The sequence below is a fragment of the Mixophyes fleayi genome, chromosome 3 (genome assembly GCF_038048845.1).
Source record: "Mixophyes fleayi isolate aMixFle1 chromosome 3, aMixFle1.hap1, whole genome shotgun sequence".
Taxonomy (NCBI): Eukaryota; Metazoa; Chordata; class Amphibia; order Anura; family Limnodynastidae; genus Mixophyes; species Mixophyes fleayi.
Window position 1 is genome coordinate 121,052,631 of NC_134404.1, and position 16,714 is coordinate 121,069,344.

General features: G+C 37.2%; 1 protein-coding gene and 1 long non-coding RNA gene across 4 annotated transcripts in view; one reads left to right on the forward strand and one right to left on the reverse strand.

The window, feature by feature from the left end:
* LOC142143975 (putative cation-transporting ATPase 13A4) overlaps positions 1 to 16,714 on the forward strand; it is an 83,032-nt gene that overhangs the window by 58,460 nt on the left and 7,858 nt on the right. For 2 of the 3 annotated variants that reach the window (XM_075202280.1, XM_075202279.1), the window contains 7 exons: positions 862 to 904; positions 3,658 to 3,767; positions 4,618 to 4,714; positions 5,317 to 5,389; positions 6,337 to 6,508; positions 8,543 to 8,724; positions 11,392 to 11,480. In XM_075202280.1, coding sequence (XP_075058381.1) covers positions 862 to 904; positions 3,658 to 3,767; positions 4,618 to 4,714; positions 5,317 to 5,389; positions 6,337 to 6,508; positions 8,543 to 8,724; positions 11,392 to 11,480 — 766 coding nt within the window. Of the gene's footprint in view, positions 1 to 861; positions 905 to 3,657; positions 3,768 to 4,617; positions 4,715 to 5,316; positions 5,390 to 6,336; positions 6,509 to 8,542; positions 8,725 to 11,391; positions 11,481 to 16,714 lie in introns of those variants that run through there. The other variant, XM_075202281.1, reaches the window with a different exon arrangement.
* Positions 1 to 16,714, reverse strand: part of LOC142143977 (uncharacterized) — a 73,754-nt gene that overhangs the window by 50,079 nt on the left and 6,961 nt on the right. The window lies entirely within an intron of this gene.

A 16,714-nucleotide genomic window follows, 5' to 3' on the forward strand; every position in this document is an offset into this window, starting at 1 on the left:
GGTGAAAACAGTGCAGAGATAATGGCATTAAAATGGCATTAAACTGGATGGATATAAGTAGCTGTAATGCCTTGTTTCTTTTTATTCTTTTCAGTACAGCCCTATTTACCACTATTCATAAAAATATGGCCACTGTTCTATTGGAATTTCCTACAATCGTTAACAAATGCAAATATAGAAAGAGTAAATTTAGGTGAGTAGCACCCAGCACCTGTGCTGAATCATGCATATCAGAAGATATGTTCTGCTCTATTGAGAGCCTAGAGGGGGGCCCAGAGAGGCGACAACAGGATCGTCTGACCCCAAACCAAATTTTGCTATGGGACCTTAAATGCACTGTTCTGCCCCTGGTACCTCGGTTTCCTGTAAAGCTGTGAAAACTTTAAACTGGTTTTGACAGGGCACATTAGAATACACTTCATCAGGAGTACAATAAATAGTTCATCCAGGTTTGTACTATTCTACCCTTATAAAAAGGGTTTGTTTAATTGAACCCTTGCCATTAAATTAACCCTTACCTTACCCTTGCATATTAAATCAGCTGCAGTTGCATTAACACAATTCTTAGCCCCGCTGTCTCCCAGAATTGTGTTAACAGCTATAACAAGCAGGGCAAACAGGACGGACCATTTGTGGATTAAATGAGTCAATTTAGAAGATATGACGTACACATTGCTTATTAACTAACATTTTCTATAATGTTATCCAACTATCCAATTATGCACAGTAAATTGTAAAATAATCTGATGACTATATTCCAGGATTCAATTGCCTATTTTTTTTTATAGTTGGTAAATAAATAAATACACTGAATATTTCTTTCATATATATAATGACTCCCCAAATTACTACTTTTTGCAGTTACTATGTGGCAATGTGTGGAGATGGAGCCAATGATTGTGGAGTAAGTAAACAAAATGTTTAAATTTATATTTGCAAATTTTAATTTGCCGTGTGGTATACTGTAAATGCTAATTACACAAGGGAATCATTTTAAGGAAAAAATAAATCTTTTATTTCTGTGGTTCTATTAAACATATCCATTTTATATGAACATAATACAGATTATTGTTACAATGTATCATTTGACTTACTGCTAGTATCTGCTAATGTCTGAGAAATCATGAGTGATTATGATATTAATTGACAGGGCTATAGCTGATGTTGTGCTATAGTGAATAAAATTGAAGATTCACGTTGGTCCAAATTTTGTAGACTAGTTTTTATACGAAACAATGAAGAGTAAACTCCTATGTCCTGTAATGCACTTATTCTGCATAGTTGCTGCTGGTAGATATTATTTATAAATCTTTTATTTCAATAATAATGTACCTGATACTAAATATAGCACGGATAAAATAGCAGTATACTTTAAGAAAGTTATTACAGTGATTGGATATTTATTAAGTGTTTATTGTTTATAGTCAACTAAGCTTTGAATAGTTTTATTTTAAGGTGCTGAGCAGTCAACTTGCTCCTGTGTCTTATTCTAGTTTGTATTTCTATATGTAGGTATTGATTTTTTTTTTATTACATTAATCATAGATTAGCTGCGCCTAATTCTATTGTTGATTTTCTCAACTGGTAGTTAGCTCTAGAAACTTAGGAGGGGTGTGTCTTTTACGAGGCATCTCATACACAAGATTCTGGGTGCAGCAAAATGTATGGAATTACAACAATGCACATTTTCTCACTGCAAGTCTACAATAGTCATTTATACCTTGTTGAAAGATCTATTAATGATTAAAGACAGTCTAGTATTCTGTTTATTGTGTATAGAACAATAAAACAAATGTTTATTTTGATTTATCTAAGGAAGGAGAAGTGTGCCTCTACGTTTTCCTCCTTAGGCAGCAAATGGCTAATACCACCTCTGTAAGATAAGATTGTACGTTTTCCTACAGCCTAATGATGGCTGATGCCAAGTGTTATATGGTGCATTATGCCAATACATGAACAAGTTTCAGAATTGTATTGTAAGATGCTGACAGATGGTGCATGCAGAGAACCGCTATAAACCTCAATGAGTTACAGTAAGTGGTTAATGAGGGAAATTTACAAATTGCTTTTAAGCATTTAAATTTATTTCCTCTCTATTGTGACTTCATGCAATGGATTTATCAAGGGTTTTATTCAATAGCATGTGTCTGTGTATGGCTAGATTGTGTTTTTGTGAAGGGGCAAATGTTTACTCAGGATTAGAGGCAGACTCGCTTGTCCTGTATGCATTATGATCACTATGTCACAACTGCAAGAAGAGCATTTTGTTATGTTAAGATAAACCAATGTGCTTGGTATATGAAAATTCAGACATGATACTTGAAATAAAAGCACCCTTGGTGTCCTCTTATAATAATAACGGCACCTGTCAAATTAATGAGGGAATATGTTGAAACTGGGAAAAAGGCTTTGACTTATTTTTACCTTTACACAGAGAAAACCTAAAGAGACCCATAGATGGGAAAACACAGCATGTTGGGTACAATGAGTGCTCCAATTCCTCTGAGTAGAGCAACAAATTCTTTGTACAATGTGGGATGAACTTCGTTCAATACTGGATAGAAAACAAATTGTCTTGCACAGTTCTACACAAGCCCCAAGGACAGGAGATCTTTTTTCTTTGTAGCTACAGCCAGCCCAACACAAACTGCAGAGTTATCAGGGGCTATAATCACTACAAGTCTTATGTTTTACAAGCCTCAGTTTCACCAGCTTTATTTTACAGCCTAAGGCAGGGGTACTCAACCTTAAACACTCAGCGCCATTTGTTTTGCAGAGATAAAAAACCTTGGGAGCCACACTATTGTGGCTCTACTATTTACTTACCTTCTCTTCTCTTATCTGATCTTCTCTTCTCTGCTCCTTCTGGGCACGCTCTATGTCAACTAAATGATGCTGACGAGACCTTAGGGTCACGTCAGTGTCATTCAGTCACTCAGCCAGCAGGGAGCTGCAGCGGGGAAGGAGCGCTCTCTCCTTTTGCGGGCTCCCATTAGTTTTTTTTAGATTTTTTTCACTCGTAGTTAGTTTAGCAAAGGGAATGACAGAGAGGCGCTCTGTCACCCCCTTTGCCACTGACACCCAGACTCCGGAGCCGCAGCAGATGGCTGAAAGAGCCGCGGGTTACCGATCCCCGGCCTAAGGCTATGCGCACATTAATACCTTCTTAATCTACCTTCCCTCTTTGTGTTATTGATAGGTGAATGGAGGGTAGACATTTTTCACATGGCATATTTTGAAAATGTCTGAAGAGTAACCTTACTGTAGTTGTTCATATTGAAAGCGAACATTGTTTTCTCCTTTCCTTTACTATTTATTTCTCCTTTATTCATATCCATGGTGTTATAGACAGTTTAGTACAATTTCTGGATAATTTCTTGAAATGCATATAATAAATTGTATCTGACTTGTATCTCAAAGTATTATTATTGTTGTTATTATATTGTATTTATAAAGCTCTACCATATTACACACCACTGTATATGGAGGGGTTCATGACCCAATCAAATTATATTAATTGACATGAAACAGAAGGTAAGGATTGGGGTACTGTATGTCCAAAATTAAGATATTACTAAATCTCCACAAAGACAACTTTTTTTTTTTTTTTTTAGGAAAACCATAAATAAATCTTGAGGATGATATTTTGTATTCTAGGCTTTAAAGGTGGCACATGCTGGTATATCGCTGTCTGAGCAAGAGGCATCTGTGGCTTCACCATTCACATCTCAAACACCAAACATTCAATGTGTTCCTGATCTCATTAAGTAAGTGATTGTCTCTAATATTCTCATATTGGCTGGCTTAAGTTCATTCATTTTTTGTTATCCTTAAACTTTTGTTGACCTGGAAGAAGATTGCAATTGTATTAAGTACTGAAGTATGTCATGGTTAAAAAGATATACATCAGTTTTTGGAGAATAGTTGTAGTTGTGGAGAAAAAAAGGATAATAATATAGTAATTTATTCAATATATTTGCACAAGTCTATGTATGGTACAGCAAAATCTTTAGAATTCAGTAAATTGATTCATTTAGCAAAACAGATCATCCTATCAATTGTTAAAATACCTATATTCCATAGGTAATTGAATTTACAATATATTCATGTACTAAAAGCAGTACATTTTTGCAAGTACAGATCAAATAAGTTACGTGGCTTTTCAATCCTAAAAGACAGTGGTTGTCAGCTCTTATCCTAAACACTGCATATATGTGTGTATCTAGGAAAATGAAAACATGAGGTGATACCAACATGTCTTCATCTTGCTATATATACAGTTATGTAATGTTAAGGATAAGCACTGACAACTACTGTCTTTTTGTTTTGTATACGTATATAGGACATTTATATTGATATGCAGCTGGTACCATGAATAATATGGGATTATGCGAGCGCTGGTTTATTCTCTAGTTGTTCAACACTACCTGAAATAGTGTTTCACTTTATATATAAATTAGTTGCCACTTGGTCGTCTTCATCTACACCACAGGAAGTATCTACTGTAATAGATAGATTTTAGAAATGCAGATTGTCTCAAAATCTCTGTTTCTGAGACAGGAATGGATTAGTATTGATGCTGACATAATGTACTTTTGTGCTTCTGTAATTATAAAGGGAAGGTCGGGCAGCTCTTGTCAGTTCATTCGCTGTCTTCAAATATGTCACTCTCTATGCCATGATACAGTTTATTTGTCTGCTTATACTGTTTTGGGTAAGTCACACTATATTTACTTTTGAATCTTAACTAGGAATGAAATATATTGTTAGGTCATCCACTGAATGTCAGCATAATAAACTGTACATTTGCAAGCAGTATAATATATCTGTACTTTGTACACACTATACTGAAACATCAGTAGCTATTGTAGAAAAGATATCTTGAAATATGCAGTTATCTGTAATGTAAAAAAAATTGTAATTTAAATCCATTCCCTATGGACAAATGTGCAAACATACAATTCTGGTGCACAGACTTCTGGATATGCCATTTAAGTGGCTACTGTTTGAATGCCCAAGATGCAAAGTAGCATTGACTCAGAGTATGGTACTAGCTAGTGCTGAAGGCTTGCCTCAGCCTATAGCTTATGTCATGCTCTGAATGCCCAGTGGGCAAAGCACTGACTCAGAAAGCTGTCATATAAATGGTATACTCAGAAGTCTGTCAGCTGGAGTGGCTAAGCACTGGCTTGTTTGCATCTCATACATAATAATGTACAGTGATTCTTCTATCTAAAAAAGATAACATGTATAGTAATTAGCCACTGTAATATAAGGGCGTAAAGGAATAAAAGAACACTTTTTGTTTTTTTGCAGCAATTGAAAACAGTTGGTCTGTACCAATACCTTATCCAGGATGTGGGAATTACAACATTGGTCTGCCTAACAAGTATGTTGCTCATTTACATATGTAAATCTATATAATTCTGAATCTTTCATAACTGTGGAATAGGATTGAAAAGGGGCTTTAGTCAGTGTCTATCCTAGTGCTGATAAACTATTTTCTTCTACATTTATATGAACGTGTTCAGAAAAATAAAGTGCATCTTGATGCGCTTTAAACGTTTCTTCATGCAGACGCATTCTTACACACTATGCTATGAGTTGTACAGGTGTTAAGCTATATGAAAATCCGCATAACCATGGAAGTGTGCCATTTTTGCAGCACACATTTAATATGTTAATTTTGCGTCTATCTCTACATAAGGCCCCAAGTGTCAAGATAAATTGGTCTTCCAAAGTGTGGCATAACAAATGATCACTAACTATAATATGTAAATCTCTCCCTGGAATAACGAAGTATAGCTTTAATTTACAGTTGTACTTCAGGTTCTGGTTCCTTCATAATTTAGTCAAAAATTCCCCCTGCAATACCGTCCGAGTAATGGCATTTCATAGAATTCTTGTAATGGGCAACATATGTTTCCAGGATTGTCTGTGATTTCAAGTACATTTTGTTTAGTCATTAAATTATCAAAATTGCCAAGATTTAAAGTTTATAATTGAAAACAATATCCATGACAAATGAGAAAGATTGAGGACATTAATCTCTATCTTCCATTCTAATAATTACAACAATTCAAAACATATTATGTAAGGTATGAATGATTTTGTTGTCCATGTTCTCCTTGCCATATAATGAAATAGATTGTGTTGCATCAGACTGTTTGATTTTTCCATTAAACTTGACAAAAAGGAAAGACCTAATTGTACTCTGAACAAAACTGAAGAGGACAGATTAGATTTATGTATGCAACATAAGCCAGGTAATTAATGTGTAAAGTCTCTCTAAGTGGTGCAGGTTGTAACTTACAATTTTTTTGCCTCTTATTACAGTGAGTTTGACACAGGCTTATCCAAAATTGGCTCCTTTCAGACCTCCCGCACAGCTGATATCCCCCCCTCTCTTGTTATCAGTGATCTTTAATATTCTTCTTAATATGGCCATTCAGATTTGTGGCTTTGTATTGGTACAGAAGCAAGAATGGTACAGCACATCTAACTTTAGGTATGTTTTCCTTAAATTGAAAAATATTTGACGAATATAGTTGAATAACTCCTCCTGGTAATCCATTACCTATGTGATTTTATTGGCTGAAAATTAATGTCTGCACAAACTTTTCAGTCACTACACTCCTCCTCCAATTCCTACATACATGTAGCCTGATCCTGTTAGTCGCTGCACACACTAAACCTGAATGCTCTAGTCATCGCACACACGAACCCTGACTGATCTAGTCTCTGCACACCACAATAAGCCTGACTGATCTAGTCTCTGCACACCACAATAAGCCTGACTGATCTAGTCTCCGCACACCACAATAAGCCTGACTGATCTAGTCTCTGCACACCACAATAAGCCTGACTGATCTAGTCTCCGCACACCACAATAAGCCTGACTGATCTAGTCTCCGCACACCACAATAAGCCTGACTGATCTAGTCTCCGCACACCACAATAAGCCTGACTGATCTAGTCTCCGCACACCACAATAAGCCTGACTGATCTAGTCTCCGCACACCACAATAAGCCTGACTGATCTAGTCTCCGCACACCACAATAAGCCTGACTGATCTAGTCTCCGCACACCACAATAAGCCTGACTGATCTAGTCTCCGCACACCACAATAAGCCTGACTGATCTAGTCTCCGCACACCACAATAAGCCTGACTGATCTAGTCTCCGCACACCACAATAAGCCTGACTGATCTAGTCTCCGCACACCACAATAAGCCTGACTGATCTAGTCTCCGCACACCACAATAAGCCTGACTGATCTAGTCTCCGCACACCACAATAAGCCTGACTGATCTAGTCTCCGCACACCACAATAAGCCTGACTGATCTAGTCTCCGCACACCACAATAAGCCTGACTGATCTAGTCTCCGCACACCACAATAAGCCTGACTGATCTAGTCTCCGCACACCACAATAAGCCTGACTGATCTAGTCTCCGCACACCACAATAAGCCTGACTGATCTAGTCTCCGCACACCACAATAAGCCTGACTGATCTAGTCTCCGCACACCACAATAAGCCTGACTGATCTAGTCTCCGCACACCACAATAAGCCTGACTGATCTAGTCTCCGCACACCACAATAAGCCTGACTGATCTAGTCTCCGCACACCACAATAAGCCTGACTGATCTAGTCTCCGCACACCACAATAAGCCTGACTGATCTAGTCTCCGCACACCACAATAAGCCTGACTGATCTAGTCTCCGCACACCACAATAAGCCTGACTGATCTAGTCTCCACACACCACAATAAGCCTGACTAATCTAGTTTCCGCACTCCACAATAAGCCTGACTGATCTAGTCTCTGCACACCACAATAAGCCTGACTGATCTAGTCTCTGCACACCACAATAAGCCTGACTGATCTAGTCTCCGCACACCACAATAAGCCTGACTGATCTAGTCTCCGCACACCACAATAAGCCTGACTGATCTAGTCTCCGCACACCACAATAAGCCTGACTGATCTAGTCTCTGCACACCACAATAAGCCTGACTGATCTAGTCTCTGCACACACTAAGTCTGACAGCTCTCCTTGAGGCACACACTAAGCAAAGGCAGTACTATTAAGTTAACATAGACAGTTGCCTAGGGTGCCAAAGTTTAGGGGGCACCTAAAACAATAAATGAGTGACATGACACTCATTCAGTGTTTTTAGTTTCCCTGCAGTACCTCCACATTGGGGTCCTGCTGTTGACACGGAGGAGCAGCTTGCAGTTTCCTTCCTATGAAAATATATAAATGAAGCATTATAACTGTAAGATGTCATATATGGTTGGATTTAAGTGGTAGTGGAACATTTAGCTGAATATTGATTCCTTATATGAACAAGTGCAATTAACAGCTATTCTGAGTGAATGCTTGGCTCTACATACTTTTCACAAACGGATAATTATAACAGTTATTGCTATTACTGTATGTTATTGTATTCAACTTATGAAAAAGACGATTGTGCGTGCTACATTATTTTTTTAAATAAACGATTTCTATTATGATGTTTATCTGTTTTTTGTAGTGCTTGTGCAAACAATACCAGTGTTAACACCACAAATGGAAGCTTTACAGAAGTGTATGAATTTTCTGAATATGAAGACTATGAAACCACAACTTTGTGGCCATTAACTACAATCAGCTGTATAATTGTCGCATTTGTATTTTCCAAAGGAAAACCATTCAGGAAACCTATTTATACTAATTGTAAGTATTGGTTTTTTTTAGAAAACATTGAATAGCTTCTGTAATAATGTTTTAACAACTGTAGAAATGTAAAACATAAAAGGTTATGTGATTTATGTGATATTGGGAAAGATGCACACAGTAAGTCCCTTTGCATGCCGTATCTTGCATGAAATAGCTGCTCAGAAATGGACCTTACGCCAATGAATGCACTTGCATGCAATTAATGTCTGAAAGCAAATGACAACTACTACTGCATATGACTTTAAGAATGGAGGAGAGAAGGGGCGGATGAACGAAGGCAATGTACAGTGTGCAGAGGGTGTGCCAACACTGATGCGGCCGATTCACGCTCTGGGCATCTTGTACGTACGTGTTTTTTAGCCATATCATTTGCATCAGCTACAGGGCACGTATATGTGCCGACTGATAGTGATAACTAAACATATGCACGCCACTAGATACCACAGATCAATTGTATGCAAGAAAGAGAAACTATAAAGGCACATTGTATGTGCAGTGCGCATCAAGAACATCCTTATTTATGTAATATACATTTTTTAAAACACATTTTTAATAATGATTCTAGTATTATGAGTTGGCAATTTCTTTAAAAAAAAATGTTTTTGCATGTGTTCTGTTGGGACTTTATGTTGCACATATGCATGTCTATATCGTGCACTTTGTGTTCGCTCTGTCTTTATAAAGCAAGTATAACATATAGTCAGAGTGTACTTATACCCAGATTCAAATGGAATATATATCTTGAGATCCACTTGTATTTGAATATGGGTGTAAGTGCATGCAAGTTATGTGCATTTTATTAAACGCAAGTTGCATTCACATTGTGTTCGAAGACGAATCAGGCCCAGTAATGCTATGCAAAATAATACACTTTATTGAGGACTAAAGGGGTACAAAGCTTTAACACACAATGTTCCTAAAAACTTACTTTCCCAAGACTGCAGTCAAACTGCCTTTCTACTGTTGTAGCTCATTTGTTTCTTGTTTTTGAGGTAGTGGGGGGGTACACATTATTTTTATTAGGGAGAAGTGTTAATTTTTGTGGTGCTGCGAATCTTTAGCTCATTAAATTTATCTAGAGATGACACATTTTAATGTATAATGGATTTTGTAAAATATTACATTTGGTGAGATCCTAAAAATTAACTGGTGAAGAATTTTCGATACATAGGGCTGAGTCATTAAGGAGAGCAAAGCAAAAAAAGGAGTAAGTTTGCTCCTGGACAAACCATATTACAATGCAAGGGGTGTAAATTAGTTTATTATTTTGCACCTATGATAAATACTGGCTGTTTTTTCATGTCGACACAAATACTTGATAGTTAGGATAGGGCATGTCAAAGATCAACTTTAAATTTCAGTGTAAAAATAAAGCTATAAATCTGTCCTCATTTTAAATTTACCACCCCCTCCAAAACAACATGGTTTTGCCCTGATGCAAAGTTACTCCTTTTTCATGCTTTACCGTCCTTAATGACTTAGGCCCACTGAATCTATTGGAAAGCTTGGTAGACACTCCTTATCTTTAATTTGTGATATAGAAAAGGATATTTGTTTAAAAATTGTTCACAAAACAAGCAGTTTGTTAATTTTTGCTAAGGTTTCTGGTTCTCTTTAAACTACAATCCATGTATCTAGTTGTAGTACTTTATATCATCTCTAATATATTAGAAATCTTATATTATAAAATATGCATGGCATATCTCCAACTTTTTCAAATATATAAACCTCTAAATTCTAGTTATCACAACTTAAAAAAGAATTCCACACATGACTAAACCTTTTTTTGCTTTGTGTGATGTTAATTAAGATATGAGATATTACTAAGGCTAGGTACACACTGGAGGTTTTCACCCAATTATCGGGCCGATCGCCCGATAAAATGACCACTCGGCCACATATTGCGTTAGTGTATATACTTACACAATTTATGACAGTCGTTACAAAGTGCTGATTGTTTCATTTGGTTAGTCGTACAATTTAATACTCTCGTTCCAATCACCATGTAGTGTTTATGCACTCATGATCACGTTCTCCATAGTGTTTACAGAGTCGCGATCTTTTAGCAGATGCCAGCAATGAACATCAGCTGCTGTCCTCGTGAATAAATGTAGAGAGTGCTGTAGATGGAATAATTTGTTTGTTCGTTCTGAGACTGAATATTTCGTTTGAGTCACAGAAGCTATCGAAATTTGTTATGACATGTGGATAGCTATAACAATGTGGTTAATCAGTGTGACAGGAATGAATAAATGCATATTGCGCTGTCATTCTCTAAACGACTATAGGACCAGTTGAAGAGCACAGATCTGAAGGTAAATCGTATGTAGTGTGTATACATGAACCCCTGACAGGTCAGACCTTCAGTCGTAGGTACAATCGTTGCAGATAACAGGTTGGTCGGAAAATTCTCTAGTGTGTACCTAGACTAAATTATAGTTGTCTTACGTGCAGGGTTAAACTAATCATCTAGGTCCTCCAAGGCTCCGACATTCACACAGAAGTACATAAAGGGGTGTCCTCTAATTACAATGCACTAGGTTACTGATACTCCTATGAGTCAATATAGTTTTACAATGCTTGTTTTATGCAGTGGTGTGAAATACACTCAGAGGGTATTAACATTAATATAGCACTATACTGTTTTTATTGTTTTATACACAGATATATTTTTGTGCCTGCTGCTAATACAACTAGCTTTGTGTCTCTTCATCCTCTTTGCTGACATTGACCGCATGTATAAAGCATTACAAGTGAGTATTGCAGTCATTAACATTTGTCAAATTTATGTGTTTCCTACCTAACATTATTTAGGATTGGAATTGATAATTTTTCCAGTATCGCTCGCAGTGTTGTCAGTGTGTCCTATGGCGTAACAGCACTAATAGACTACTAAATTTATATATATATTTATATTTATATATTATGGTGTTTGCATAGATATTTTGATTGATTTTATACGTTTAATAGATAGAATTGCAATCTAAGTGCAGCCTTGTATCTATCTATCGTGGTTGAAGTGAGCTTTTTAAGTGCTAGTATGGAAATTAAGTGAATGGACGAGGGATTTTGATTGTGTGAAATTAATTTTAAGTGTTTTTTTTAACACTAAATAGTTTAATATATTATATCTTAGTATATCTTAGGCTGTCTTCCCTTTCTGACAGTTACTTCTCCCCTGTGTCTCTACCTCTTCCTCATGTCTCCTGTGTTACTTTTTCTCCTTTTGTGTACTTACATTTTCCCTCATATCTTGTGTCTATTGAACTTTTAGTAATGTCTCTCATTTGTTTCTTCACCTCTCCATTATATTTTTCATGACTGTATAGGTATAAGCTACAATAGACAGAAATATTTCTATGCAAGTTTTAGACAAACCCCACGTGGAGCTTGGAGAAAATGCATATGAGAGATTTCTCTTGGAACACAAAATCAAGGTGGGCGGGGTAAAAGCTTATCACAAGTTAGATAAAAATGGTACTCCTCAAAATATGTCAATGCAAACATAACAAAAAAATACTTTTTGGATGGAAATCAGCTGAAATTTGACAAAAATGTAATACATATAGATAGCTGTGGTGAGCTGTGGAATTCTTGTTAAACAAATCGCAATAGACGCAAAAATAAATAAAAGTTAGTACATAATGTAATAAGAATTGTAAGGTTATTTTAATAAAGGTAAGTAGTAGTGAAAAAAATCAGTATTTTAGAACAATTTTTAATATTTATTTGATATGTGTCTATTTATCAAATAGATACATGTTCTCAATCCAGTGAAACTGGTAGTACTTGCTGGATTTAGGTCTTCTCCATATTTAAGAAGCTCTCCCTGGGATGATTTTTAACTAGTGATTGCTATTGCCGGGTCTGTCTGGCGATGTTTCCCATGCAAACCATGACCAAGACTATTTAACATAGACAGCGGTACAAGTAGTGCCAAGGTCGTCCTATTGCCATCTCAGGATGGCAATAGCTGCAAGACAGAAGACAAAATCCTTTTCTGCCTTGGACAATTAATTTAAAAACTTCAGGGTTAAACCACCTGAGCAGCTTCCAGACAAATTTGATGCCTGTCATGACATTTGTTGTCTTGTTTGTCTGTCTGGAGCAACAGTTAGTGAAGTCTGCAGTTTATATTTTCCCAGCCAGATTAAACATTGCTTTCCAGTTTATGAAGTTCATGTGGGAGACCAGCAGCTTTTATGAATATCAGCTTCGATGTTTACAGGAACAATTCATTTCTAATACTTGTCAGAATGCCGTTCATCTCGCTGAAGGAATACTCCTATTTAGAAGTGGATATTATTAGTGTTTTTAACACATCCACTAATTGTATGAGTCTCTTAGGTACCGTCATCTATGTTTGATATGTTACCTACATACTCTCTAAACACATCTACTATTCATGAATTTCAATGGAAACACAAAGATGTTTGATTGAATTGTCTCCAAAACTAATGTCTGGATTGCAAGGCCACTTCAATTTATCAAGCACTACCATGTGTTTGCATTTGGTGCATACCAACAAAATAAACATAATACCAAATGCGGAGTTGTGAGCATACACTTTTCCACTTTATTTTAGAGAGAGCCTTGCATTTGGGGCGTAAATCCATCCAACTCTGCATGAGCCCTTATATCTATATCCTCACATTAAAATCTTTGATTCAAACACTAAAAACAATTCTGTACTTAACCACAAAACTTCCTTTTAGGAACATGCAGAAACCAGCAGAAGGCCTAGGATGAGGTGACTCCTTGATTGTTGTTTTTTTCATTATTATGGAGTTTCAGTGCTAGCCACTACCAAGCAGTTAAAAATAAACAAGGCACCTGCAAGCTGACTGTCTCATATTAAAACAATGTTTTGAGATATCAATCTGTTATTCAGAAGCATATGCAGCATGTTGGTTCTTAAAGGAGAAAGAGAAAATTCAAAATATACAAATATATCTATAACATGTAAAAAGGAAAAGTATTGATCACTACCATGCGGTTTGGAGGATGAAAATGGAAACCACATCCGTTGTGTGGCAATTTGCAAATCCCTCAATCACCGGTAGTTTAGGCTAAACTACTATCGATTTAGGCCAAACCGCTTGGTAAAACCGGATGGTAAACATTCAGTTTTACCCTACATTGTGCTTTTCAACATTGGTCCTGGTGCTTTAAGGACCCGAACCAACGAGACTCCTACAAGTGTATGTGCTTTATTTTAGCCAGGATACCAGAAGTGCCACCATGTACATGGGCACTGATGCGTAGTGTATCAAGTGTGCCCTACAAGTATTGCCACTGTAATAACAAAGTATTGCCCCATTCCCCAAATTAATAATGGTAGCACCTATTTTTCCTAATTAACAATAGTATTGTACCATTTCTCATAACTAATAAAAGAAGTGCCCCATAACCATAATTAAAAATGTGTCTTAATCTCCTAATTAATAGTAGTGGTGCCCCCTTCCGCTAATTAATAGTAGTAGTGCCACTGTATTCCTAATTAATAATAGTAGTACCATTGTTTTACTTATTAATAATTGTATTGCCCCCATTCTCCTAATTAATGATTGTAGTGCCCCTCTTATAGTATATAATAATTAGAGATGCTCACTGACCCCTGTGTTCTGGTTTTGGATCTGGATTACCTTCGGATTTTGGTTTTGCCAAAACCGCCCTTGCATGTTTTGGTTTTATCTTGTTTTGCTATTTTTTAAAAAAATTCAATATTTTGGGCCAAAATAACATAATTTAGGTAATATTTTGTACGTACATTATTATTAACCTCACTAACACTAATTTCCAGTCATTTCCATTCAATTTTGACCACCTCATAGGTCACAATATTATTTTCATACACTTTCAAACAAAGATTGCAGCAGTTCTTGCCAGTGATAAGAAAAAGGCCATTGTCATGCCTGGGCATAAGACCAAAAATCCACCTCTTATGTGTGGAATTATTTTTACACAAATCCTGACAACAGTTGTCTAGCCATTTGTAGCGTGTTTAAAGTCACACTCAGTAGAGGTAGGGACCTTAACCATCTAGGATCCTCATCCATGTTACGGCATTTGAAGTGAGTTCATGGAAAGATGTTGGGAAAATCATAAACTTATTTTAAAAAAATAACAAGCAGTCCAGCATCAGCTACCTCCCTTCTCTCTGAAGGTGCTCCCTTCTCAGAACCTGCAATCTACACCCTCAACACCTTCATCATCAATATCCCCAGAAGCAACAATTGACTGTTAAACAATCCTTTGCAAGAGGAAGCAAGTATGAAAGCTGTCACCCAGTCGCAAAGCGGATCACAGACGCCATAAGGACTATGCTAGTATTAGATCTGTGTCCAAAGTCCACTATTAATGCAGCTGGTTTTAGACAGTTACTTGAGGTCTTCTGTCCCTATACCAAATTCCATCATGACACCATTTGACTAGAAAAGCTATTCCTCACATCTACCAGAAAGTTCATAAAAATTTAATTATTGGGATACAAAATGCCATTCTACCCACTATACACTTAACCGCAGATATGGGGACAAGCGGAACTGGGCAAAGTAAAGATTATATGACTGTGACAGCCCACTGGGTTGGTGATTTGGCTTCACCAGCAGGAACAGCAGCAGCATGAACCCAAGTACGTCACATTTTTCAGAAGTAAGCTACTCTGTGTATCAGCGGCTTCAGTAAGAGGCATACAGCTGACAATCTGTTACAAAAAGTAAGGGATGTCATTGCAACATCGCTAATCCTGCTTGGACTCTCCTGAGGATATGTGATTTCTGATAATGACACCAATATTGTTCGAGCATTACAGCGGGGGGGGGGGGGGGGAATTCCATCACATTTCCTGTTTTGCTCACACAATCAACTTGGTGTTACAGAACTTTTAAAAAATGACAATGACATGCAGGAGATGCTGTTTGTGTCCTGAAAAATTTAGGGTCATTTTCGGGATACTGCAACAGCATGTAGGAGAGTGCAGCAGCTGCAAGAAGACTAGCATTTGAGGGGAATGTACTTTAGTCCAGCGATGTAGTCACCTGTGAAGAGAGTGCAGACACGGTTAGCTTGAGTCAAGGGATTGCCTTAATTATACTCTTTGAGAAGGAGCTACAGAAATTTAACGGATTAAATAAAACAAAGTAAATCTGCTAACTATATTGTAATTGTAGATTAAGTACTTAATTCGCTTCGCCAGGATCCAAGAGCTATCAACATCTTGTAATGACGTCTACTCCTTCAGTTTCTCTGGCAACTGCTTGTCGGAAAAAACGTAGCTTTCCCAAGACACCCAGTGGTGATGCAGATGAGTCAGCACAACATTTTGATATTTGCTCTGCTGTAAAAGAATTGTTCAAAAATCGGGACGGCTCTGACATAAAATGAACTACTAATTCCATTCATACCCCATTCATACTGCACCAAAATCCCGGGTTTTTCCCGGGGCCAGCTCAAACGACCCAGGTCTTGGTGCAGTATGAATGGTACAAGTCAAAAATCCCGGGTCTAAAAACCCGGGTCTTCAACCCGGGATTTATTGAGGGGTAATACATACATAAATATACCATTGGGTATACATGATTGGAGATATATAGAGAACGCATACCATCAGTATTGTACTTTTTTATATATATAAATCATGCTAATAGATAGAGTATATTTCCCTTTAAAGGTTACTTGTCCTGATTAAAGTGCAGTGCTGTGTATTTATTTGGGTGTCTGATGTAGCTTATATCCCACATTACAGAGGTACAAAGTCTGGGAAATACTAGTTGTGTGAAAGTAAGCAAAGTTCAGGTTTTTCTGCCAGGATTTAAACACTGGAGCAGCATCCAGTCTTCATTTTTCAGCCAATGAAAACTGCTCTGGTGATGACTCCCACAAATTGCCAGGGCACAGACTTGTGCAGTATGAATGGGGTCAACCCGGGAAATTCCCGGGTCCGAGGTGCAGTATGAATGGTGTTTCTGAGCTGGGACGCTCCGAG